This window comes from Haliotis asinina, chromosome 7 (genome assembly GCF_037392515.1).
Source record: "Haliotis asinina isolate JCU_RB_2024 chromosome 7, JCU_Hal_asi_v2, whole genome shotgun sequence".
Classification (NCBI taxonomy): domain Eukaryota; kingdom Metazoa; phylum Mollusca; class Gastropoda; order Lepetellida; family Haliotidae; genus Haliotis; species Haliotis asinina.
Window position 1 is genome coordinate 25,915,823 of NC_090286.1, and position 27,384 is coordinate 25,943,206.

Here is a 27,384-nt window from a genome sequence, read left to right on the forward strand (position 1 = left end):
TCACTGTCTTATGGTATATCTATAGATATTTGTGAATCTTTGCACAAGCAGACACACACAAATATCAGCACAAAAACCTCCATCAATAATGTAACCTCAATTGTATGTTAACATAAGGATTCATGTTGGTAATGCCAACAAAAGTGTGATTTTCAGACACACATTGGTTTCACTGTATCTATATCCTATTTGAGCTACTCCATCAATTGCATATTGTCAGGTGTGTATGGTTCATGAAAGGAATTTAGAAGTTGGATGAACAGGAATACATGACACATTTTTCGGGATAGCAATTTCTGTTCATTCTTTATACGATGTTTCAAAGGTAATTCTTGTTCCTGCATCAGGTGAATGTTGTTGTGCTGTATGTCACTCATCGCCTCACCTCCACGTTGATGGAAATAACAGTTCGTTGCATAAATATACATGTACTTACACACAAATTTTTCATTTTGACTGAAACTGAAAATGTCTGACAAATTGGTAAAAACGTCAAAATGGTACAAGAACTAAATGTCCCAAAACATACTGATTAGAAGAATTTTAAAAATCCTCTCAAATCACCATTGTCAGGACATGATATTACCTACAACAAGCACTGTCACTAAGGTGACATAATCCCCCGCCCCATATTATCAAATCAAACTTAAAAAGAAATGATAGTGAAGGTCGTAGTTTAAGATGAAATAAAATCTCAACAAAAACACTACTCTAAAACTGTCTTGATGTCTTGCACTGTGGTTGTTCAAACACAAATATATTTTGAAGAATCACTTAGTTCTTGAACAGTGTATGAAACACCTAAAAGAGTCAGCATGACCTTGAAAATTAACTGAAGGTCACCAAAGTCAAGTGAGCTCTGCACCTTCCCTAGATAAAGCTTGGTGTTCTTGAGATATCTCACTGACAAGGTAAAACCCTAAAATCTCCTTGTGACTTTGAGATGAAGGTCAACATGAATCCAGCAACATGCAACGCTATAAAATTGAGAGAATGAGGAATGGAAACATCAGCAACAGGAATTGGTTGCATCAGGATGAGATAAAAAAACATCACAATAATTCAATAGCATATTTTTTTCACTTGATAATGAAAACAAAGCAGTGCAACTGGAATTTGGCACATGCAACTAGGTTATAGTGTTAGGTTGCACCTGGTAGAAGAAGGTTAGCATCTCTTTAATTCCTTAACTTCTTCTGAGCAATATAGAGTCTGTCATGTTGTACGTGTGTAGAGCATGTCCCTCTGACGTGGAAATCAGTCCTATATAAGTGGGCACATTGTTATTATCCTCCAGGATAAAGGTTGATATTACAAAAAGGGTATCGTAAACAAACTCCTGAAATACTGACAACTTGTAAAACTCAAGAATCAAAGGCAACGTACATGAAATTAGCAACTGATACTTCACTAATGTGAACACAGAGGGTCAAACTATGTACTCAACATGGGAACCAATGATACACGAGGCTCATATGTGATTTTGTTTTTATATTGGTCAGCCCAGACCAATTTAATTTCTAGTTTTACAGATTTTTGTCCTTAGAAAACCTGTGGGCAGAAGGAAGAAAAGAAAAAGTACCAGCCAAACAAAAATTCACATGAGTTTCCGTGTTAACACTTTTGTTTTCGTTTTTTATTTATATCGACAAAGTTGACTGAGTTTAGTTTTCACACTGATTTCATGAACATTTCACATATATCACAGTAACATTAAGGCTGTATTTCTTCATTGGGGAAAATTAAAAAAAAAAAATCTTATTCTTAAAATACATGAATGTAGATATGTAAATCATGAAATAAAATTGGTGTGGCTGGCCTTATTGAGAAAAACATTTCTTAGTCAAATTTGAAAGAAAATAAGAAAACTCGATTGAAAAATACATGCACTGATAGACATACATTTTCGTTCTGATATACAAACACAGCATATAATTCAAGACAGATGATGTGATCGCTGATTAACAATTTCAGTCTCGTACTACAGGCTGACTAACTGATACACAAAAAGATCTCATTAGTACTACTGGTGAGTCGGTAACGGGATGAACATGCAGCCTCCGTCGTTGGCCAGGGAGTGTCAAACTTTACTGTTCTGGTGGCAACATCACAGACTTCTTGGCAATATCCTGAAATGACATGCAAAAACCATTTGGTAAATTGTGAAATGTAAGTAAAAACTTGTTGCTTAAGTAACATGTTTTATCGTTAATTCATTTCAATGATCAAACATCAGTTCCTGCAATGCCTTGGATTTATGCTACTTTGCAGATGATCTAGCAATATCACAGAGGGTAACACTGTGGACATGTTGTTCTGATGTATCCCTCACTCACTTTATGTTCAGCTATGGTATCTCTCCAGTCTTCTTCTGCTATTCTTGGAATAGCCTTTTTCAGTGTGTTGACTGCTTTCACAGCTGTCTCTTTGAAAGCTCTTATTACTAATTCAACGTTCACCTGCAACATCAAAACAAGACTATTCACACAAGTGCAATATATGCATGTACAGCTTTCCTGTAACTGTCTGAATATGGACAGGATGTGACAAAACACACACACAATATGCACAGGATGTGATGAAATCAAGACAAACAGGATATGAAGAAACATGAACAGCATGTGATGAAACAACACGAAGAGGATGTGATGAAACAACATGAACAGCATGTGATGAAACATGAACAGCATGTGATGAAAGAACACAAAGAGGATGTGATGAAACATGAACAGCATGTGATGAAACAACACAAAGAGGATGTGATGAAACATGAACAGCATGTGATGAAACAACACGAAGAGGATGTGATGAAACATGAACAGCATGTGATGAAACAACACGAAGAGGATGTGATGAAATATGAACAGCATGTGATGAAACAACACGAAGAGGATGTGATGAAACAACGTAAACAGCATGTGATGAAACAACACAAAGAGGATGTGATGAAACAACGGTGGGCGTTGTGGATATGAAAAAACCCTGTAAATAATGTTTTATTAAATAGTAAATAGTTTTTTCATAATGGGTGGGGTAGGTTAGGCAGTTGGGTAGGCGGCTGACGTAGTACCTACCTTTTTAGTCCAATATGGGTAGAAGCTTATGCCCATGCGAACCTTGTGGCCGACGAGACAGGATGATGTCACGCTTCTTGCATGCTCTGCCATGTTGAGGGGCAGAGTCGCAAGAGGCATGCACGCTGGATTTCAGGATTTCCCCTGCCTCATGGTCCGATGTCGGCCATGTAAGCCTACCCTAATTGGGGAATCATCACTCATCTGATGGGTAAGTTTTCCCAGAACTGCGAGTCTTGTATGAAGACCAATTTCTGTTTCCATTTATTGTATATTGTTTGGGGATACGGTATTAAGTTAGTGGTAGTTTAGGGAGGGGGAGAATTAGCATACGAATAAGTAGACTTTGTCTGATTATTGTCGGGAATAGGTATGAGGGGTGGACATAATCAAAAGTTAACTGTATCTAAGTAGGATTTATGTAGGCAGGGAGGGGGAGAAATATGTAGGGTTGTTTGTTACTGAATATTTGACTGGATCTAACTTCTTGATACATTTTTTTTAATAAACAAGAATGGTAAACCTATTATTCTTTCTGTTGACTTCATTTGAGTTTCATTGGGAAACCTTTCAGGAATCACCCATACTGATCCAGCTTTACTGACCACACAAAGAGACCAGTTATGAAAAAAACACAACGCAAGCATATTATCTCAGTAGCCAAAAGACAATTGTCACCTCTCTGCAAGGTTGTGCGGTCATTGGGTGTCTGTTTTATAACACTCACGCCCCTGGCGCCTATTACACAACATAAACAGGATTTGATGCAAAAACATAAGCAGGACGTGATGAAACAACACAAACAGAATGTATGAAATAACACCAGCATGATGCAAAGAAAAAAAGAACTCATACAGCATGCAACACCAACTGGATGAGATGAAATAACACCAACAGGATGTGATGAAACAACACCAACAGGATGTGAAGAAACAAGGAGACAGAAGCACTGGAACAACCTGTCTGTCTATCTCATAGTCTGTCCAAACATTTTCTAACTGACAATTCCTAACTGACCAAGGCTCTGAAAGACATAATTTTGAAGGAAAGAGATCCCAATCACTTTTGAAGTTATTGGGCTTGGGTGGTCAGACTTGCTGATGTGGCTGACATGTCATCATCATAACCAGATCGATGATCATGCTGTATCACTGTATTGTCTGGTCCAGACTCAATTCAGACAGGCTGCAGTCATATAGATGGAATATTACTAGGTATGGGACTGACCGACCGACCGACCGACCGACCAACCAACCACGTGCAGGTAAAGTCATCAGATGACATGCATAGGTCACTTGGAACATATTCCAACTGAAATTTCACAGGATAATCTTTCAAAAGCCAGGACTTCTAATTTCTCACTCACCGCCTCTGTATCTTCACGCCAGGAGTCGTAGTCTGTGACCAGAGCCAGTGAAGCATAACACAGACCTGCCTCCTTTGCCAGAGCCACCTGGAACCATGATGTGAGTTTCATTGATGATAAAACCATTTAGTTATTTCAAGCATGCTACATACAATTACATGCATGTTTTACAAGTAGGTTTTACTTATACAAGAATATTCTATACCATTATAAGAATATTTTACACTTTTACGAGTACACTTTACACTATTGTATTCGTGGTAATTTTTGTATGAGTGCATGCAGAAATAAAATGATAAATGTGTAGTCCAAACTTTCGCGCATGAAATGTTCAATATATTCCTGATTCACTTCAAAATTTACTTTTTTTCTCAAATGTGTTGCTGTTTTAAGGTACTTTCTAAAATTAAGATGATCAGAATCTATGTGAAAAACACACATGCAAAATATTGTTTGTGTGTTTTTTTTCGTGAAAATGCACAAACCCTGCACTATTACCAGTATGTTTTGTGATATGAATGCAGTACATAGGTAAGTGAGAAATTTGGGATAATAGCATCATACACTAGACAGAGAGCGTACCTCAGGAACTGTGCTCATGTTGATCACATCAGCTCCCCACAAACGAAACATTTTGCTTTCAGCTTTCGAAGAAAATCGGGGACCTTCAATGGTTACCATCGTGCCATTTGAATGATGGCTGTAACCAAGATCATTTAGGCACTCACACAAAATCTGAAAAGAAAGGAAAGAAAATCTGCACATACACCAGTTTATAAATAATGTGATCCTTATAATACTTTGATGAGTCTATTAAATGCAGCATATTTGCAATATGACTAATTTCTCCTTCCCACAAAACCATCTAACAGATCATAACAGAACTGTTTTTCTTCATAGTGAGTGAATTTTTTTTTATGCAGCACTAAGCAATATTCCAGCTGTAAGGCGGTGGTCTGTAAATAATCAAGTCTGGACCAGACAATCCAGTGATCAACAGCATGAGCATCGATCTAAGCAATTGGGAACTGATGACGTGTCAACCAAGTCAGCAAGCCTGACCACCCGATCCCATTAGTTGCCTCTTACGACAAACATTTTATGGCAAGCATGGGTTGTTGAAGGCACATTCTACCCTGGGCTTTCACAGGTCTTTTTTTTCATAAGGCCAGACCAATTGTATTTCTTGCTTTATGGATTTTTGTCCCCCGAAAACCTCAAGGCAGGAGGGGAAACAAAAAAAAATAGAATCACCAGTCAATGTAATATTCCTTCTAAATACTAAAGATTTTTGCTTTGACAATTTATGAAGTGCATATGGGCAAAATATATCAAAACAAAATTTCCAGTAAGTCTCCTTTTTTGGCCAATAAAAAGATTAGTATTTTATTTTTTGATCAGGGAAAATCATTTTTTTTCTTATTCTTGATAAATACGACCTAAAACACGAAAAACATTAGTCTGGCCTAATTGTGTATTTCACTCAACACACCTGGGCCTTGGATAGTTTTTTAAAAGCTGGAAGATCATTAACACAATACACTTTTATGCTGCTGAAAAATTGTCATGAATTTTGAATCAATTGAATGTTGAAGATAATTGTTCTTGACTTCTGTTAAATTTATGCATGATTCTAAAGGATGTTTATGACTCTCCAAAAATATGCAGTCACATAATCTCTGACAGTTTTAATAAGCCTCAAATGAGTTTTGAGTTTTGACTAGAAGACGGAAACTATGACTGACAGCAGACTTGGTTCACAAAATATGTTGACAAATCATTTCAGAAAAGTGACCAAGTTTGCTAAAAAAACAGTCATCTTTCATTCTTATGATGTGATCTTACTTAAAAAAAGTCAGCTATGTTCCAGCTATTTAGGAGATAAACCTACTGTGTTTGAAAAACAGAGAGATGCTGTACTGAATTGATGGCAACTAAAAATTTCAACTGGAACCAAATGCACAGCGTGAGGTTTCAATTGTAATTTTGAGTCGCCATCAATTCAGTACAGCATGTTTCTGAATTTCAAACACAATCACTGCGTGATCCAGCAAGGGATGAGAGGTGAGTTAATCTCGTCTGTGAAGGGAGATGTTGGTGCCTTTCATATTTTGTAAACATTTCAACATAAAAAATATTCTGTCTAAAGAAAACAAACAACTGTTTATTCAATGCAATAATGTAATGATTAAGAACTTGTTTTTATCATCCCAACTCTATACAACTGAAACCAGCCTATTGTTTTGTTTGCTCTGATACTCTACCCCCTTGGTTACACAATAATGGAATCGTCTGACCTACTTATTTTTATGGAAGCAGAGTTACGCAACAGTTTGAAATGGCAGACGAGACAGTGTTTACATCTTGCGAAAGTTTGAAATTTGACATGAAAGTGGAAAATACTTGACTGGATGTCAAATCAGAACCTTCCAGAATGTAAGAATAGATCCTTTTGTGATAGACCTATGACCTGTGTCTTATCAAAATCTACCTTCCAGAATGTAAGAATAGATCCTTTTGTGATAGACCTACGACCTGTATCTTATCAAAATCTACCTTCCAGAATGTAAGAATAGATCCTTTTGTGATAGACCTACGACCTGTATCTTATCAAAATCTACCTTCCAGAATGTAAGAATAGATCCTTTTCTGATAGACCTATGACCTGTGTCTTATCAAAATCTACCTTCCAGAATGTAAGAATAGATCCTTTTGTGATAGACCTACGACCTGTATCTTATCAAAATCTACCTTCCAGAATGTAAGAATAGATCCTTTTGTGATAGACCTACGACCTGTATCTTATCAAAATCTACCTTCCAGAATGTAAGAATAGATCCTTTTGTGATAGACCTACGACCTGTATCTTATCAAAATCTGTTGATTTTTACGCTCGACGAGTGTCGATTGTGCTTTCATGTACTTACCTCCACCCCAGCATGTGGCAAAAGAGTGACAGTGCCGTTTTGTCAAAATGTGTGTACATGCGACTAACTTGGGATTCATGTAAACTTTGTTTTCATCATGGTTTGATTGAGACCAAGCTTTTCTCAAAGTGTACGAACATAACAGTGACTGCCTTGCGGGGATGATGGCAGAGCAGATATCCGGTTGTTCAATTTTTTACATACAGATATTATGGTGTCATGATGGAGTATGAGTAGCATAAATTTGGTGTTTCGCCACAACCGTTATCTTGCAAATTTCCCATTCTAAATGGAAACAAATATTCCATATTCCAGGTAGGTAAATGTTTACTAATGTTTTGCTGCACACTTTTGTATAGATAGGGGTGTATTTTGGCAAGGCATTCTGATTCATGTGTTAGGTATTGTTTATGTTAGGGGCTGTATTAATGTAATTCAATGTTTTTGTAATAGAGGGTAATATGATAGTGAAATTCCCATAGAATTGTGGAGGAAATACCATATAATTGTATTTTTTGAGTTTGAATAAATGTTTTTTATCAGCATTTCCTTCACGTCTGTTGTGTTCATATCAGTCAAGCTGAAGTAGTGCATCAATCTGCGACAAAATTTTGAACTTCATAGATCTCTGTGGCAAATTCCCGAAATTCCAGCGTCAAGATCCATGGAGTTGTTGTTGTTATGACCCGCCATCACTGTGGTCAAATGGAAGCGGTTCTTACAATAAGACTTGTTACTGCGCTGTGAAACGGCCTGAAATCAGTTAGCGTCAATCCAGAATTGATGCTGTCTGATTTTTCTGAACAATCAATCAGAATCCAGTATTTTTTGAGTCATGGTAGAAATGGTGATGGTCTGTAAATAGTCGAGTCTGGACCAAACAATCCAGTGATGAACAGCATGAGCATTGATCTAAGCAACTGGGATACGATGACATGTGTCAGCCAAGTCAGCGAGTCTGACCACCCGATCCCATTAGTCGCCTCTTATGACACGCATGAGCTACTGAAGAACAATTCTAAAATCCAAATATTCATGGGTTCACTGACTTAGATCTGATTTTATTCAGATTCCTACCTGCCTGGTTCTTGAGCAAAAAGGTTCGTTCATGGGAATATGGCAGACACCTCTGTGTGATGAGGAAGATCCATCATAGAATGTCAGGGCTCTCTTCTGAGTTCTACAACAAAACAACACAGAAAAAATTAATAGTGGGAGGCTGAATTTTCTCCAAAACCTTTTAACGGTTTCATCCTTTTCATTATCAGTTTAGTTCCCTGTGCTCTCAAAACTGCAAACATATTATCTATCTGACTTTAGAACAATTTTGCAACTGAAATTTGTGTTGACAATTGGTTAAATCTCATAAATGATGACTGGTTCATTACAACTGATAAGTCACTGAAAATAATTGACTGGCACCATTTATCAAATTTTCCTAGTTATGTTTGTTATTGCACAAAACTAAAAGAAAAACGTAGTCCTTTCGAGTTTTTTGCACATTGCACAAAAAAAGAGAAGCATTTGTAAATTTTACATCTTCAAACGATGACTAGTGTGTTAGGAACCATAAACTAGCTGGACTCTTTAACATAAATTCAATCCTGACTTGGATTAAACTGGTAGTGCTTATGAAATATAACAGACAAAACCAACCTTGTGAAAAATATTGTTAAAGCAAATAATTGTTCCAGAATTGTTTGTGATTATGAGACAAAATGATCGATTACATGGCTGTTAAGTCATTGCTACCAATCATCCATGTTTCAATTTATCAGATCACTGCAACAGAAAATAGAGTGAAACAGGAGTATGAAGGTTATGTTATGACAGGTATGCCTAATATGGTCCAAATCTATATAACTATGTAAGAACATGTGTTTTCACCTGTCAATAAACTGGTCGATAACGACAATATCGCCTGGGTGCATGTCTTCATGCAGTGACCCACAAGCTGTAGTGACCACCAGATGTGTGCATCCTTCAGCCTTCAGTGCCTCCACATTAGCTCGGTAGTTGACATTGGATGGCATTAGTGTATGTTGTCTGCCATGTCTAAAAAACATGCCTGAAATGTTATTTCTCCAGGATGTAAACACAAACGTTCAACTTTGGACACAGTTAAACTATCTACTCCTAAAAAGTAATAATCTGATTGGTTGATCATTTATTGTTTAAAGCGGCACTTAAACATATTCCAGCTACACAGTACATGGCATCAACCCATGATGGTCCCAGGGTAGAAAAGGCCTTCAGCAACCCATGCTGGCAATAAAACTTTTATTAAAAGGCGACTATGCTTGTCATAAGAGGTGACTAACGGTATTGGGTGGTCAGGCTCGCTGACTTGGTTGACCCATGTCATCGGTTCCCAATAGTGCAGATCAATGCTCATGTTGTTGATCACTGGATTATTTACAGACTGCCACCATATAGCCGGAATATTGCTGAGTGTGGCGTAAAACTAAACTCACTCACTCACTCACTCACTCACTACATGGCATCAATCTCTCAATAAACAATGGTGAGAGTTTAAGGGATTACAACTTCTATATCATTAATATCAACAACGTTTTGGTGAAGCTACTAATGCCATTTCAAACCATCACTTGCTTGATAACGGAGTTAGTAGCTACACCGAAATGTAGCTGATATTAATAACAAAATAAGTTGTATATCCAGGGAACTTCTGAACATCACTCAAAGAAGTGGTCTATAAAAAAGCAAATCTGGACCAGACAATCCAATGGACACTGACATCCAAAGCTGGTGTACGATGACATCTATCAACCAAGTCAGAGAGTTGTTCCCGCCTGTTATTGTTAGTCGCATCTGAAGACCAAATATAACCTGACATATGTCATTACTGACTTACCTAGCCAAGAGAATGCACTCAATGCCACTTATAGTTCCAAGAACCAGGCAATCTGAAGGCTTAAAATGCAAACAAAAAATATCATGCAGCCATTTTCAGCAATATTCCAGCGAAATTATGTCAGGGGACACCAGAAATGGGCTTCACACCTTCAACCTATTTGGGGAATTAAACCAGGGTCCTTGGCGTGATGAGTGATGCTTTACCTACTGGGCTACCCCACTGCCCCTGACTGGAGCCAATTTTAGTTTGACAGTCATGTAAATTTATACAAACCTGTAGAGGTTATGAATTCTTTGAAGAATGTCCTCCTTGGGGTACTTATATAGCATTTAAATGTCCATTTTAAAATGCCTACGACAGTTGTAACAATATTGAATAAATATTTTACAAAACAAAAACTTGTTTTTGTCAAATTCATAACCTCTACAGGTCCTCCTTGGGGTACATATATAGTATAAAACAGATTCCCAACGAACGTGAGTCGGGAGAGGCATTCTGTCTGCTAATGTATATCCTTCACACACTCTCATTCACTGCCGAAGCTGCGAGAGGTAGAAAGAAACACTTACCCAAACACTGAGACCGCTGATGTCAATCAGGCGAGGGACCGTGGCAAATGTGGGGTATAGCCAATCAACGGCCGAGCTCAGGAGTGATGGACATTTACCATGCCCTAATCTCTACACTGTATGTTATATTCCCCAAACCAGCGAACAGTGCAGGGAACAACAGTGCATAATAAACAATAGCGTATATCGACGCTATAAGCAAGTGCCATTGTCTTCTATTAGGTTCTTTTTTTTTTTTTATATATATAAAAATCCACCACCATAATGAATTTACGGACCCATCACCAGAGGCAAAAATGTACATGATCTCAATGTCATTAGCTCATTCAGTTAGGGAGGGTCATGACCATGCCCACTGGAGAGAACTGTCTGACCAAACCGAGCATGTTCCCTCGAGTGTTTCTCCAACTGATAGTGTTGGATGAAAGTGCTCGGCCGGCTCCAAATAGCCACTGAGCAGATCTCCTCAATGAGCAGTGTCAGAGCAGGATCTACTGACATAGCGTGAATGTCGCCAACCCGCCTGCCGGATGTTACCGCCACAAGAAAGGCAGCCTTCAGAGTTAACAGCTGGAGAGAAAGAGATGATAGCTCGTAAAAAAGAGGACCGGACAGCCAATCAAGAACGACTGACAAGTCCCACGGGGGACTAATCCGCCGGACAGTCGGACGGATCCTATCCACACCTGCTAGAAAGCGCTGCACAAGAGGGTGCTGCCCCAAGAGAGCACCGTAGACAGGAATATGGAAAGCTGAAATAGCCATGGAATAGCCCCGGATAGCAGACGCGGTGAGGCCGTTCTCTAGCCGAGACTGTAAAAATTCCAATACTTCAACTAAAGTTGAAGAAAAGGGATCAAGAATCCTCCTGCCGACACACCAGCGCGCATAACAGACCCATCTATCCTCATATTAAACGTTTGTCAAATCCCTCCGCGAAGCCAGAATTGTGTCTGCAACTGGTGCAGGAATTCTGCTCGCCTGGAGGCGATCGCTGACTGTGGCCAAGCCACCCATTGAATCATGGGATTCGGGTGCGGCACTCCATTCTGGGATAGCAAGTCTGGTCGAAAGGGTAACAGGACAGGAAGCAGTGACAGAAGCCTGAGTAACACCGGAGACCAGCTTTGAGACGACCAAAGAGGAGCAAGAAGCACTAACAGTCGAGCTTGTTGGGTGACATGCTGCGTGAGGACCCTGGGAATCAGTGGTAGAGGTGGGAACGCCCACAATACCCTGTCCGTCCACTCGAGCTGGAAAATGTCCTGGGCGATGGCTCTCGGAGCAAAACACCGGAATCTGGTTCGTCCCCCAGAGGCCAAACAGGTCCACCTGGAACGATCCGAACAACCGGGAGATAGTCTCGAATATCTCCCGATGCAACATCCATTCGTGCGGGGCCAGAACACGTCGAGAGAGCGCGTCTGCTCGAACATTGTCCACCCCCGGTAGATACACGGGACACACCCGCACGCTGAACTGGTCGCACCAAAGTAGAAACTGCCATGCCTCCTTAAGGAGTGATGGAGACACCGTACCGCCCTGTTTCAGGATATAGGTCATTGCCGTCTGGTTGTCTATCTCCAGATGCACCACACAGCTGCTGACCATCTCAGTCGGAACACCAGCCGGACAGCTCTAAATTCTAGCACATTGATGTGCAGGTGCGTCTCATTTTGTGACCACTGCCCCGAGACTGATTGACTGCCCAGTACACCACCCCACCCTGTGAGGGAGGCGTCTGTCTGAATTGAGAGATCTGGTAAGGGAGTGTCCAGGGGCAGTCCCCTGGATATATTCCCTACCACTGTCCACCACCATAAATGAGGAAGTAACCATCCCGGAGTGTGGAGCATAGTCTCGTAACTCTGGGAATGAGACCACATCCGAGCCAAGGCGTACTGAATGGGTCGCATCCTCAACCACGCTCTCCAAACGATGTCCACTGTTGCCGCCATGTTGCCTAGCAACTGGAGCCAAGTCCGAGCTGAGGCCGAGGGGGACTCGAGAAATTGTGAAACAACTCTCTGAACTTTGGAGATTCGTTCCGGAGATAGGGAGACCAAGCCTCCCGCTGTCTCGAATCGTGCGCCTAAGAAGATCAGATCCTGTGTGGGAACTAGTTCTGATTTCTTTAGATTGATAATCCAACCCAACTTGGTGAGGATACACATCGAGGGGTTAGTGCCAGAACACCTTAAGTAAAAATTGTGTCAAATTTAGTTAACAGTATTAATGCATTCACAAACAGGTATGCTACTCATACACAAAAGCCCACATAAATCAGGGACCTAATTAGCTAGTTATGCATCAGAGTTTAAACAACTTATCAGTTATCTCTCCCTTCAGTTTAGACCAAATTCTGTTATGTTAGATTACACCGTTCAGTCCTGCTCAACTCCTCCAGCCACGCTTGATATTCCCATGCCAGAAACCGTTAACTGGCAGAAGTCGCATCTGGCACACTGTGTGGTGGCGGGCAAGAATTTCCCTTCCAGGTTAAAACAACTGATATGCTGATGGAATGTTCAGGCTCTTTAGACTTACAGCTGATAAGGACCTCTCTCCCGGGTCAGATGGCCTTAATTACTGTTATTCTGTTGTGGAGCTATATAAGCGTGCCTCTCCCAGCTGTTTACAGGGTTTGTTTCACACTAGCCAGGGTTAGTTTATTTTGACCCTTGGGAGAGGAGCTAGTTTTCCAAAGTGTGTGTTTGTATTCGAAAGATTTACAGTACGGAAATCCCACTGAAACATCACGGGTAAGTCATATCTGTAAATAGTAAATAATCACTTGCTAAATATAACAAATATAACACACATGAGTGTGGTAATATACTTATTCCTTAATTCACCAACGAGATTTGATGTCAGCGTAAGTTATTTGCCAGCACTAATTACAAGTGAAACTGTAATTATTGAGTATAATTATTATATTATCATCACATTCAGTTTGTGATAGTAGCCAATGCCTTAGCTTAGTACTCTGGTTTTAGGTGGATGCAAGATGACTGAATTATGGTCCGATGCAGATGAAGATGAATTATTACTATCTGACATTGCCACATCTACAAGTTGGTCACTTGCCACTAATGTATCAGTCAATTCTGAATATATTCAAAATGAACCAAACCCATGTGGGGTGTTGCTGGATACTCGAACACAGTCTGATACAGTACAGCATGGCGCACATGATGAGGAAAATGAGTCAGCACTAGGTCATACCACTGATGATATTAAAGACCAGTTGGTATCAATTCAGCGTGACGTGTCTCTCGATTTACAAAGAAAGACGGATGCTACGCCCAGATATTTACCACAACAGGTTGAAACAGCAGTACAAAGTAATTTGCCTTTAGACATCCTGGCACTGAGTGATGCACCTACAGACATACCTGGACAGACTGATGATCCTCTGAATATACCAGCACAGACAGACGTGCCTGTGGACATACCCGGACAGACTGATGATCCTCTGAATATACCAGCACAGACAGACGTGCCTGTGGATATACCCGGACAGACTGATGATCCTCTGAATATACCAGCACAGACAGACGTGCCTGTGGATATACCCGGACAGACTGATGATCCTCTGAATATACCAGCACAGACAGACGTGCCTGTGGATATACCCGGACAGACTGATGATCCTCTGAATATACCAGCACAGACAGACGTGCCTGTGGATATACCCGGACAGACTGATGATCCTCTGAATATACCAGCACAGACAGACGTGCCTGTGGATATACCCGGACAGACTGATGATCCTCTGAATATACCAGCACAGACAGACGTGCCTACAGACATACCCGGACAGACTGATGATCCTCTGAATATACCAGCACAGACAGACGTGCCTACAGACATACCCGGACAGACTGATGATCCTCTGAATATACCAGCACAGACAGACGTGCCTGTGGACATACGCGAACAGACTGATGCTCCCATGGACATACACGAACACACAGATGCGCCTGTGGATATACCCGAACAGACTGATGCCCCTCTGGATATACCAGTACAGACTGACGTGCCTACAGACATACCTGAACAGACTGATGATCCTCTGGATATACCAGTACAGACTTATGCACATACAGACATACCCAAACACACTGTTGCGCCTTTTGACAAACCCGAACAGACTGATGCCCCCATGGACATACACGAACACACGGATGCGCCTGTAGACTTGCCAAAACAGACTGATACACCTGTATACATACCAGAACAGACAGATGCGCCTACAGATGTACCAGCACGGACTGATGTGTCTACATACATACCAACACAGGCTGATGCACCTATAGACATGCATGAACGGACTGATACGCCTATCGACATACCAGATCAGAGTGATACACCTACAGACATATTAGTACAGACTGATACGCCTACAGACTCGTTAATGCCATGTTATGGGCGCGGAGGAACATCATCTCTGAGAGATAGTGACAGTGACTTTGACAGTTCAGATAATGAACTATTGGCAACACTAAGGAGTAGAAAAGGACTGGTTCCTAACAACGACCCAACATCATCGTCAGGGGAAGAATATCATCCAGATAAAACCACTTTCAATTCATCAGACTCTGAGTTTTACTCCAGTTCGGAATCCTCAAATGAACCTTTGATCCAAAAGCGAAAGTTGTTAAAACTGAAGAAAAAGAAACCATGTGACAAAGCAAGCCTAAATTCGCCCGCAGCTGTGTCAGTGGAATCAAAGAATGGTCGACAGGTCCAAAACTATTCATCCCAAATGCGTCAAATTCATGAAAGAAGATTGTTACAGCTTGTTCAGTCTAACGGATACACTATACAACAGGTGCCTCGCGATGGTGACTGCTTCTTTACTGCGTCAGCGATCCATCTCTCAGGAAGCATGACTGCCACTCAGTTGAGAAAACAAATGTGTGATCATTTAGAAGAAAAGATGAATGAATATATTGACTTTTTTCCTATCAAAGAGGACAGTAATCTAGAAAAGTGGCAGGATTATTTGCTGGAAGTAGAAAAGCTGCGTGAGGCTGGTTACTTCTCAAGTAGAGTTGCAGATTTCCTCCCTCTGTCACTGGCAAACTGGTCAGGGCACTGTGTTCGAATATTTTGTAGCAAAGCATCTAACCCTCTCATAGACATTACGCCAACATCACAAGGAATTGAAAATGAAAAACGAATTGTCTTGGCATATACATCAATCACGGGACTTCCCGGCCACTATGATGATGGTACGATTCCAGCAATACCATCTACGTCATCAACACACATTTGCCACGACAGCAGTGTATTGACGTCTCCTTCAGCAACATCCCAGGTCATTTCATTCACCAATTCTGACGACTCCAATACAATTCCAGGTACATTAAATTCTGAAAGCGATGGTTTAGCTACATCACAATGTACTTACACAAACGATGCTGACATTCCAACACCCACTCTTAATATCCTCAAATCACCAAAGCCAAGAAAGTCAGCAGCTTTCAACACTCCTCCAAAGAGGAAATTATTCAGGAAGCGTCGATCAACTCCTGAAACCTGGATTAAAATAAAAGGAAGCACCTGAGACTCTCTGGACAAGAATATGTGAATCAGGAAGGGAAGACTATGAGGGCTAGATCTGTACAAGCAGTTGACTGTTCAAAGTGTAGGTACAAATGTTCTGCAAACATCTCTGAAGAAACCCGCCAAAGTATTTTTAAAAACTTTTGGAACTTATCCTCATACACAAGGCAGAAAGACTTCATATGCTCAAATACAACAGAAAAGAAGACTCGAACATACTTGGATGAGGAAGAAAATGTTGTACAGAAAAAACGTCAAGTTCACCGAACATACACTTTTCAACTGGATGGAGAGCGACACAATGTCTGCAAAACATTTTTCAGAAAAACTTTGGATGTTGGTGAATCCTATATCAACCACGCTCTACAAAATAAGAACCAGGGGACGTTAGCTGGAACTGAAAACAGAGGACACCACAAGCCACATAACAAGACTCCCGCCGGTACACTAAAATTGGTTCGAGAGCACATAGAATCATTCCCGACAGTTGATGCTCACTATACCCGGCGAGACACAAACAGAAAGTTTTTGGGATCAACACTAAATATAAAAAAAATGTACGAACTGTACAAAGACAAGTGCTCCAGAGATGCTACCAAAGCAGTGTCTTCATCACTGTACAGGAAAGTGTTCACTGAGGAGTATAACTATTCTTTCCACGTGCCAAAGAAGGACCAGTGCTCTCTGTGCCAGAGGTACTACAGAGAACAGGAGAACGGGTCAGTTCAGCCAGAACTTGAACAGGAGTACACTCAACACCAAGAGAGAAAAATGAGAGCCCGTGAAGAAAAGATTAAGGACAAAGCCCTTGCTCTGGAGAACAAATCCATTTTTGTGGCAACATTTATCTGGAGGCTGTATTGTATACACCATGTTCACTTGTCAGTGAACTCTTCTATATGAGGAAGTTAAACTGTTACAATTTTACAGAGTATGACCTTGCCACAAAAGGAGGCTCATGTTTTGTGTGGTCGGAAGTTGATGCCCAAAGAGGATCCTGTGAGGTTGCATCATGTCTGCAAATTCAGTTGAAGGCTTTACCACCTACCGTCAAGCATGTAGTTCTGTATTCAGACACCTGTTCAGGACAGAACAGAAACCAATATGTCGCAGCCTCCTTACTACATGCTGTGACCACTATTGAACACCTTAGTACAATTGACCACAAATTTCTTGAGCCAGGCCACACACAGATGGAGTGCGATGCAATTCATTCCACCATTGAATTCGCCAAAAAGAAGACTAGTATCTATGTGCCAAGCCAGTGGGACACAGTTATAAGGATGGCCCGACGGAAAGATCCATATATTGTCATCCCAATACAGTATACCAATGTCATGGACTTTAAGAAATATGCCCATGGCAAATTGAGAAACACCAAAATTGATACTGATGGTGGTCGTGTGAACTGGATGTCAATGTGCTGGATGCGCTACATTAAAGACAACCCAGAAAGCATCTTCTTCAAGACTGAGCACAGCAATGAGCCATTCAGAGAACTGAAAGTGTCTACAGGCAGTCGTCGCGGAAGACCTCAGAGTATCTGTGAAACTCTGACCCAAAGGTACTCAGGAAAACAAGCAATTTCTTCAGCCAAGAAAAAAGACCTTATGTCACTCTGTCGATCGGGTATTATACCGAGAGAGTATCACAACTATTACAAAGAACTCCCGACAGATGCTGACAAAGTAGAATGCCTCCCCCTTCCTGACGCCCAGGAGCAGGATACGGACACTGATACTGACTGAAACAACAACCGTTGCTTTGTGCTATTATATGGCATAAATTATCATGTGGATTATGAGTATAGTGTAATCGTCATTGTGTCATAGTTTGAATTAATATATTTCTTAGTTACTTTCATTCAGACGGACAGTACACCATGTTTCCAAGAACAGGCTATGTTGTACTATTTCTAGAGTCATCATTTATGAAAAAAATCACTCCTTTCCAGAGGACATAGTTATGCAAACCTTTTCCTGTATGATATTTTACAAGTTTAAAGAGAATGAAATAGTGTTAAGAGGTGGATATTAATATCAACGATATCATCCATATTGACCTGGTCAGATTCAACGAACATATATTTTAACGTCACTGTAATAGCAGTGTATGAAATGGTGTCTACCCGGCGGTCCGCTGCTTGTTAGTTACATGGCGGGCTTACAACTTCATTTTATAGCCATCCCTATGGGGCCATACCAGGTATACATTTGACCATGTCATTGACTACGGGAAATCTTTTGCAAAATAATTTACAAATGTGGTAGCTAGACGATATCTGTATAGTTCATGGTCAATCAAACCATAGCCTCCACAGATCAGCCTGCCTATTTATCTAACACTAAACGTGATTGGTCTAGAAAATGCTTTCTTCCAATGAACAGTGTTGTTCCTGACTGATAGTGTGTAACAATTTCACATCAATTCATTAAATACATTATTTTAACACTTTATTTCAGTTTCCTGTTTTGATATCAGGGCTGGTTACATGTTAACAGGGCCAGCAAAATTTTTTCAGTTATTAAACCGGTGGGTTGTTGGCGGTCTCTAGCCCGTGTTTTATATCGTATTGTCCTCTTTAATTACAATATTTTAGCTTACAATGCTAATTTTATGTTCATATCTGTGAAAGCCTAGTATTTTTACTGTCCTTCGATGACAGGTTTTTACGTTTTCAATTTATTGATTTTAAAGCTGACATGAATTAAAATTAAATTGCTCTCGTCACAATATGGCTGTAATATTGCCGATGTGACGATAAATTCCTTGCTGTTTTTAAGGGATTTCATACACAACACTGTAATAATGAAAATGGGCATCCAGAACAATTGATAACATTACTGGAATAAGAGAACTATGTATGTCATCAAACACTTAATGTGTTTTTACAGTGTCCTACTGGAATCTGTGTGATGTAATCTTGATTCACGTATAACAGATGCAATTTTTAGCATCAACAGTTTTTAGTCTTCATCTATGTCATTGTCTAGTGTCATAATTCGATTACGTTACACCAAGCGGCCTTTGTTATGAACTGTTACATATATCCCTAATTTGACTTAATATGTAATGGGTGTGTCTGTGGTTGCGTATTTGTGTATGTATGTGTCTGTGTTTGATATATATTCTATTCAGTTCCTTGAAGCTGTACTGTTTATGAATTTCTGTTTACAAGTAACATGATAGTGAAATAGTTAAAATGCTGAAATACTGAAATGCTGAAAGTATTAGTTTAAATGGTTATATTCATCAATAAAACAGTACACAGTAATGTTGCACTGTGGAACTATGTTGAAAGTATTGACTCTGTTTTTCATGAATATATCTGTGAGAAAGGCTTGAACGTGGTTAAGCAGTTACTTATGTCTTCATTGATAACAACATGTGAAGATAAAATCTTACAAGCGCTATTTTCCGTGAGCTATAAGTAAATTCATTCAATAACAGAAAGTCAGTTACTGCTGGTTAATGTTTCCAGCCACCAGCTGAGAGTGTGGGATACTGCCTAAAGCAGCCTTACCGCGGGATATGGTTACAGGACTTAGAGGAAACAGTGGTTGGCGACTGTGATGATATCGGTGATCTTGAGATCAGGTGTCATTGCTTTCAGTAGGCTTCCGCATTGATACAATTCTTGGAGCAAAGAGAATGCTCCCCAAGCTAATGGAAACGGTGACACGGGGAAATTGTATCCACAAACTATGCCACAATCTCCTGTTTAAAGATAACAGGATTCTTGACTCTGAGAGAAACATATTCACAACATATTCTTAACTGCCATAAACTATGTTTCTAATTTAACTGGTTTGCGCTCTCATATTTACTGAGTCCAAAGAGTTTTACATTTATGCCAGAACAAGCTAAAGTTTATTTTCATCATATCTTTCTAATTAGAAAGATTATATCTATGGTTTTATGGCAACATGAATGTACTAACATACTCTGTCATCCAGTCACGAAACAGTAAACAAGAATTGATTATTACTTTTTTTATAGCTGTCCAAACATTTGAATGCTGTTTCCCCGACATGTGCCTCAGTGGTTATAAGTGGTTCTGGCTCTAACCCCTCGACATGATGGCGAACGTCACGTCTCGACTCAAGTGAGCGGCAAGTGCCCGAAGGAGCCAGTCGTCCAGGTACGGATGGCAACACCTGCCCTGTGACCTGGCCACTAGCGCTGGGATTAGCATAAGCTTGGTGAACACCCTCGGAGCCATAGCGATGCCGAAGGGAAGCACCCGAAACTGATAGCATACCCCGTCGAAGGAAAACCGGAGGTACTTCCTGAACTGGGGATGCATGGGAATGTGCAGGTACGCATCCTTGAGATCGATGGATGTAAGCCAATTGCCTCTTTCTACAGATGAGATTACCAACCGTAGTGTCTCCATATTGAATGGAGGGACCTGCAACAGTTTGTTCAGACCTTTTAGATTTAGAATAGGTCTGAACCCTCCGTCCTTTTGGGGGACTAGGAAATAAGTGGAATAAAATGAGGTAAGGGTCGAGGGCTGCACAGGAGACGAGTGTGGCTGCTCCAATAAGGGTTTAGAATCCTTAAAGGTGGAGACAGCCTCTGCGGCCTCCCGAACTACTGTCGCCGATCCCGGAAACAGGGTAGAACCCATCCGGTACGGCAACGCGAGAAGAGCCTATTGCGTGGCCGGCGAGTACCGTACCACCAAGAGCCACAGCCTACGGAGGGCCATAACAGCAGACATCATCTGGCACGCCGAGGACCTAATCGAGTCCCGTGCCAAATGAGACTGCACCTCCATAAGCTGTTGCGCTCCCCCTCACTGTCCACCAGCCAACTCTGTAACACCGTAGTGTACGCAGCATGGATAGTGACCTTGAGGCATTGCGCAGCATTGCGGTACTGCTCCTCAAATGACGTATAAGCGGATTTGAGGGCAGTCGCATTAGATATAAAGGGTGGTAGCCTCCGACCCTGCCTCACCGAGGCAAGCCGAGCGGCTCGACACCCTAGACCCGACCGAGACCGAGTCCGTGTGGCGAATATCCGGCACCGCTTCCCTAGGAACACTGACAGAGGTCGTCCCCGAGTGACCGGCTACTGATGTTGCCAACGGCACCGGCTCACCCACTAAGGGTGTCCCCACACCAATACTGGAGGTTTGGCTGGGGAACCCTTGGGACGCCATATTAGGAGCGGGGGGGTGTGGGGCAGCTCCTGGGCCCAAATGTCACCCCCCGCCTGAATCAAAGAGCGATAAAACATGAGGTCTGCATGTCTAGTCTTTATGGCCCTGGGTGAAAAACCCTGACAAATATCGCACCCCTGGTCATCATGTGCGTCCTTAGCGAGGCACCTGAGGCAAGACGTGTGCGAATCTTGGGGGGGCAGCATGGCGCTGCATGTTGAGCATCCTTTAGACTGGAAAAAACAGAACCAAGCTTTGATAGTAGCAAGGTCCATTAATCCACCAAGCACACATAATTTTACAGAAAAATTAAAACGCACGGGCGATATTTAACTGTAAAAATAAAAGCTATTATACATATCTGTACGAATAGCCAAATGCGCCTAAGTAGAGAAGCCATAAAGGATACTATACCACACTAAAACATACAAATGCAAGCAAAGGGATACTCCTTTATCACCCCATAGCAATAGAATCCACGCCTAATTATTAACAAGGCTGGAAACATTAACCATGTGGAACATGCCGACCGCCATCTTGCCAGCCACATGGCTGAAAGACGCGGACACCACGTCACGTTAAAACATTTCATGAATGAAAAGGTTTAACCTATGAATTCCTAATAGCGCCTGTGCGTAAAAAAGGAACCATACATACAGAGTTAGAAGTCTTCTCACTCATAACTAGCTGTAAGCTTGACAGTACTTGAGAGTTGTCTGTGGACGTCTGTCTCGTATGACGACAGTATGAAAAGTGAGGTGCGAGGTACACGGCGGAAGTTACCTGCTCTTGGCTGTTAAGGGGCCCAGGTAGGGGCCCTGTAGGGGTGGTCTCACAAGACAAAAACAAGTTTTTGTTTTGTAAAATATTTATTCAATATTGTTACAACTGTCGTAGGCATTTTAAAATGGACATTTTAATGCTATATATGTACCCCAAGGAGGACTTCTTCTGAAAAAGAACTTAAGACTATGTCATAAGCTCAGTATGTGGCATACATTTTGGAGTACCTACATATTTACTATGTTTTTTATCATTCAGGACATCGAGGGTCACCAGTAAATGTTTTCTGTAATTTTGGCCCTAAATTTGAGAACACCATTACTTACCTTTCCAAATGGAGTTTCAACAAACTTTTCCTGTCTGTTCTCCAATATGTCAGGGTTGTCTAGACCAGTTCCTCCAATTATTCCCACCTAAATCAAACGATATACATGTATCATCAATAGGTATCCTCACCAGCAAAGCATGAAAAAGTTTTAAATTTGTTTCCACAGCGTTCTGTGGCAATACTTTACAAAACCTCATGAGTGAGTGAGTATGGGGATAAATCATAAAAATTTGCAAACAGCAAAATGCACCACCTTAAGGTCTGTCTAACATATCTGGCAAACACTGCTGAAAGATATTGAGAAGTTTTCGAGTTGTGCTCCATAAATAACTAGGTCCGAATCGCTTCCATGGAAAATGGGAAAATGATAAATCACAAAAATCTGTAAATAGCAAAAGGCACCACTATAGGGTCTACCTGACAAATCTGCCAAGTTTTGCAGACAGACATTCAGAGGTTTTGCCCTGGAAAGAAAGCCCATCCCTACATTTTGAGACAAATTCCAATTGTTTCAATTGGACAGACAGACAGACAGAGGAGGCATTACATGCCGGGGGATAAAAAGTGCAACAAGATGCCATAAACATTTGCAACATTTCAAAGTATTCATCAAAGGTTACAATAAGAATAATTCCAGTTCTTTCATTCTTTACTGACACATCCCAGTGTATAACCACTGATCATGTCACTGTATATTACCACTGCCATATAACTGTGGTCTTACACGTTTCCCAAAGTTGTGACCTGAAAACTGGACATTTTCATCTCGTAAAACATTCCATATCACTTCACATACATAAACTTATGTCTTTTTGGAGTTACTTGAACACTGCTGCAGAAATGTGTTAAAGGTCACATGTAACCAAAAAATCAAACAAAGTTGAAACACAGTTATCACTTGTTCATGATATATAAAATGCATTGGTGATTGTGAAAAACAATTAAACAAACTTATAAGTGTGTAATCGCAAATCATAAGTGCAATATTGTGTTCCTGGGTTTACCTCCCTTAAAACAAAGCCGCCTCGATACTGAACCCAGTCAGGGCCAGTGGGTGTGCACTCATGTGCAACAATGACTCTGTCATTGGCCACTGGTTCATTTGCCATTACACTTAGCCAGCCCTTTGTTTATGGCTTATAAGCCAGATAGGTGTTAATTTCAAATTGCATGTGGTCAGTGTTTGAAGTTGTGCATTGCATATTGTCATCAACAGACAGACAGGCAGATGTATAGGTGTCAATCAACCAGACATTGAGTTTTCTCTGTGATAGAGTCTGCTTATCACAATCGACATGTTTTTTTTCATGTAACAAGTAGATTATTTACTTGTTTGTGTACACAAAATTAGACTACTGTTCAGGGCAAGAATACTGTTTCAAGCTCTAAACCTACTGACTGCAAATGCATTATGGACGCAGCGCAGCATAGCTCTTGGAACCACTTTTTCTCACAGCGCTGGGGAAACTTAGTGAATAGTTTGAACTCTGATTTCATTGGCTTTTTTTTCTGCTTTTTTTCAACTTTATAGGTTGAATTGGCACTATTGATGATTTGTTTCAGTATGTGCATACCAAAAGGTATCAGTATCTGCAAAGTTGTGTTTGACCTTGCGTGTGACCATTAAGACAAACAAAGAACAATAATGGCAAAAAGACAACATTAGGAGAATAGAACCCTAACCGGTGCATATGGATTTGGATATGGATCGATGGTGATGATACACAACTTGAGGAATATGGAATCCCAGATGATGTAGTGCCTTTGTTTTTACTAATAGTGTCATGAACCACCACCTCAAGCTAGCAAAGGCAAACTTGTAACAAGATGACTTAGAACTTTACGAGTTTATTTATATTAACTAAAGTACTGTCAGAGACAGAAAAAAAAACTTTTTTTAGGCTGTTCCTCTGTATCTTTCAAATTTACACAAATGCAAATACGATATGTCGAAATAACCAACCTCGGCCTAACTGGGCATTCAGTGGGATGCATAACAGGATATCCAGAAAAGCATATTTACTCGTAAATCGGGCAAAACAGAAAAACAAAAAAGAACAGCTGCTGAAAACAATAGATCAGACTATAGATGACAATTAGGTCGCTTAGCAGGTATGATGACAGATTATCAACTCATCTGACATGATATGCATGTGCTGCCTTAAGGCACAAGGGGTCATCTCAAAGATATTTTGTGTTGAACATGACTCAATGATTGACTACATCTTACGTGTCTGTCTTTCATGAAATTTGTGTTAAGACCATGAGACCTGATACCCACAGAAAACATAGTATTAAATATCTCAAAATATCTAGATAGCATGACCACCTGCAGATTGACAGGACTAGATAAGGTTAAATGTGTTAGGATATGGCATGTACTTCCCAACATTAATTCCCCTATGGGATTGTCATATCTTAGCAGATATATATCCCCCAGTCTGACCTCAACCATTGTCTGCTTCACCCATCCTGGTTATGCTTATGAGATGGCCCCTCCTACCTGTTATAGAGAGACTCCATGGTAGTAGACTTGAAACTACCATATGGTAGCTACATCCTTAATAGTTTCAGCATGAATGTTATTATTTTTTCAACAGCTATCATTTACAGTGAAGCTAAATCTAATTTCAAAATGGGCATTTAAAAAGTGTTGTTTGTAATACACTTCCATCACACACTATTTTTTTTATAAGGCCATCGTCTGTTCCAAATAAGTAGCCTTGGACTTTGAGAAAATCCTTGTTGCTCATTTCTGCACTAATCTCTCTTTAGGAAGGTCCTTGTTTTCACGTTTCCTTTTTGCCAACCATTGGAACTGTAGTTAGGCTGAACTTACTTAAAGAGATATCAGACACTTTTGCATATCAGCTACATAAATTGTAAAGATAAACGATTAAATAAAAACAGTTTATTTTTCTATTTCTGACAGTGCTATAGAGCTAGCATACAATGCAATAATGTCATATTTAGTTTTGAATCAACCCCTGTCCAGATGGTTTGTCATCCACGCTAGCAGCATGCTTGACACATTCAGTTAGTGTTTACCGCAGGGTTTCAATCAGCTGCTGTTTCCCAAGCACAAATGATGGTAACTCACTCTCACGAAATTGTATGACAGTGATTAAAAAATCTTTACTTTGTGATGACAAATGCTAAACCTTCCCAGTGATCGAGTGCAAAAGGATATGAATACCACATATCTATATTTGTCAACATATACAAACACTCTCGGGCGATAAATTTTCCTAAAACATGTGGTTTATAAATGCTTAACACGGCAAGAGTAATTAGCTTTGAGGACATGGCCTAGCTAGTAGGTATTGACCTATTCCAACACGTGCGATTTATGACAGTTCTCTTTACCTTTACTTTCGACATGTTTGGTGTTGTGGTCCCTGTTTCCAATAACTAGCAGCTTGTATTTCTCACAAAGCTTCTTCCCCCAACAGATCAGTGCTGTTCCGGACGACCGTTCCGACTAAACACGCTCGCCACGTGTGGGATCTCGAAACGTGAGTTATCTCCCATTGTGGTTCTTTGTTAATTCCTGGTAGAATCGTTTTCATGGTGTTGTTCCACAGTAAAACGGCTTCATGTTAGTGTATGTTTCCAACTAAAATGTAGTTTTGTGGATTCAAATGAAATTGTACAATACTATTACGCTAAACGGATCGTTGTCGACACAGCTACTGCAGATGTGTTCCAGAAACACACAAATGTACCCTTGCCAAGATCATTATATAGAGGATACTAAGATATGTTCCGCGTAGTGCCATTAAGTAGTAAGTAATGGGAACAGGTCAAAATGACCTCATGACAAAATGGCCACACTGACCCTAGTCAAAATGGCCACACATGAAAGTCAAAATGGCCACAACCCCTGGTCAAAATGACCATCGCAAAAAGTCAAAATGGCCACACAAAAATTAAAGGTCAAAATGACCGTACATTATTTTATTCTTTTTCAATAATCATGACATTTGTATTAGTTGATATCAAAGTGTAAAAATGACAAAGAAGTTATATCACACAAAACGTGGTGTTCATTATTGAGGTACTTTCCTCATCGATACTTTGAGACTGAGGTGAAAGACAGGTTCACCCTTCTCGAGACGTAACAGCTAACTGGACCATTAGAAGATCAAGATTTTGACTAGAAGTAACTGATAAACAGTAAAACAAAACAGTGAAAAGGTGCTTGTACACAAGTAAAGAAATACATATATATTTGTTATTTGTATGAAATGATTTGTTTATGTGTAATAAACACCACGTTTTGTCTGATATAACTTATATAATAATACAAATGTAATGAGTACGGAAAAATAATAACATGATTTATGGCCATTTTGACTTTTGTGTGTGGCCATTTTGACTTTTTGGTATGGCCATTTTGACTAGGGGTTTGTGGCCATTTTGACTTTTCTGTGGCCATTTTGATTTGGAGGTTTTGTGGCCACTATGAGGTGTGGCCATTTTGATTAGGACCTTAAATAATTTCGCATCAAACAAACGAGAGCGAGTTTGATACTAAATCATTCACGAGTTGATAAGAATGGTATTTCACGGACTCGAGTTTAGTATTCTGTTTTTTACCCTTCATCATAAATTGACAGAAACTGCCTTGAACCAGGGAGCCTATGCAGAGTGTTGTAGAGTATCCCTGCTTGAACTAAAGTTTTGATGACTCAGGTCAAGCAAGGTCTAACACTGTT

The 27,384-nt window shown here is 40.4% G+C and overlaps 1 protein-coding gene across 1 annotated transcript; it reads right to left on the reverse strand.

The window, feature by feature from the left end:
• Nucleotides 1–277: 277 nt before the first annotated feature.
• Nucleotides 278–26,590, reverse strand: LOC137290885 (S-methyl-5'-thioadenosine phosphorylase-like). The gene is made up of 9 exons (XM_067822054.1): nt 26,033–26,590; nt 22,665–22,751; nt 10,243–10,301; nt 9,255–9,422; nt 8,445–8,547; nt 5,023–5,175; nt 4,441–4,527; nt 2,337–2,459; nt 278–2,129 (listed from the first exon to the last, which is right to left on the reverse strand). The coding sequence occupies exons 1-9, from the start codon at nt 26,045–26,047 to the stop codon at nt 2,088–2,090; spliced, it is 837 nt and encodes a 278-aa protein (XP_067678155.1). The 5' UTR covers nt 26,048–26,590; the 3' UTR covers nt 278–2,087.
• Nucleotides 26,591–27,384: the final 794 nt, after the last annotated feature.

Bases quoted from the DNA above. Each gene is read 5' to 3' on its own strand.
- LOC137290885 (XM_067822054.1), bottom strand. The intron at 8,548-9,254 runs GTGAAAACACAT...GTTTTGTTGTAG, and splicing joins ATCGACCAGTTTATTGACAG to AACTCAGAAGAGAGCCCTGA. The intron at 4,528-5,022 runs GTACGCTCTCTG...TCATGGTTCCAG, and splicing joins ACATGAGCACAGTTCCTGAG to GTGGCTCTGGCAAAGGAGGC.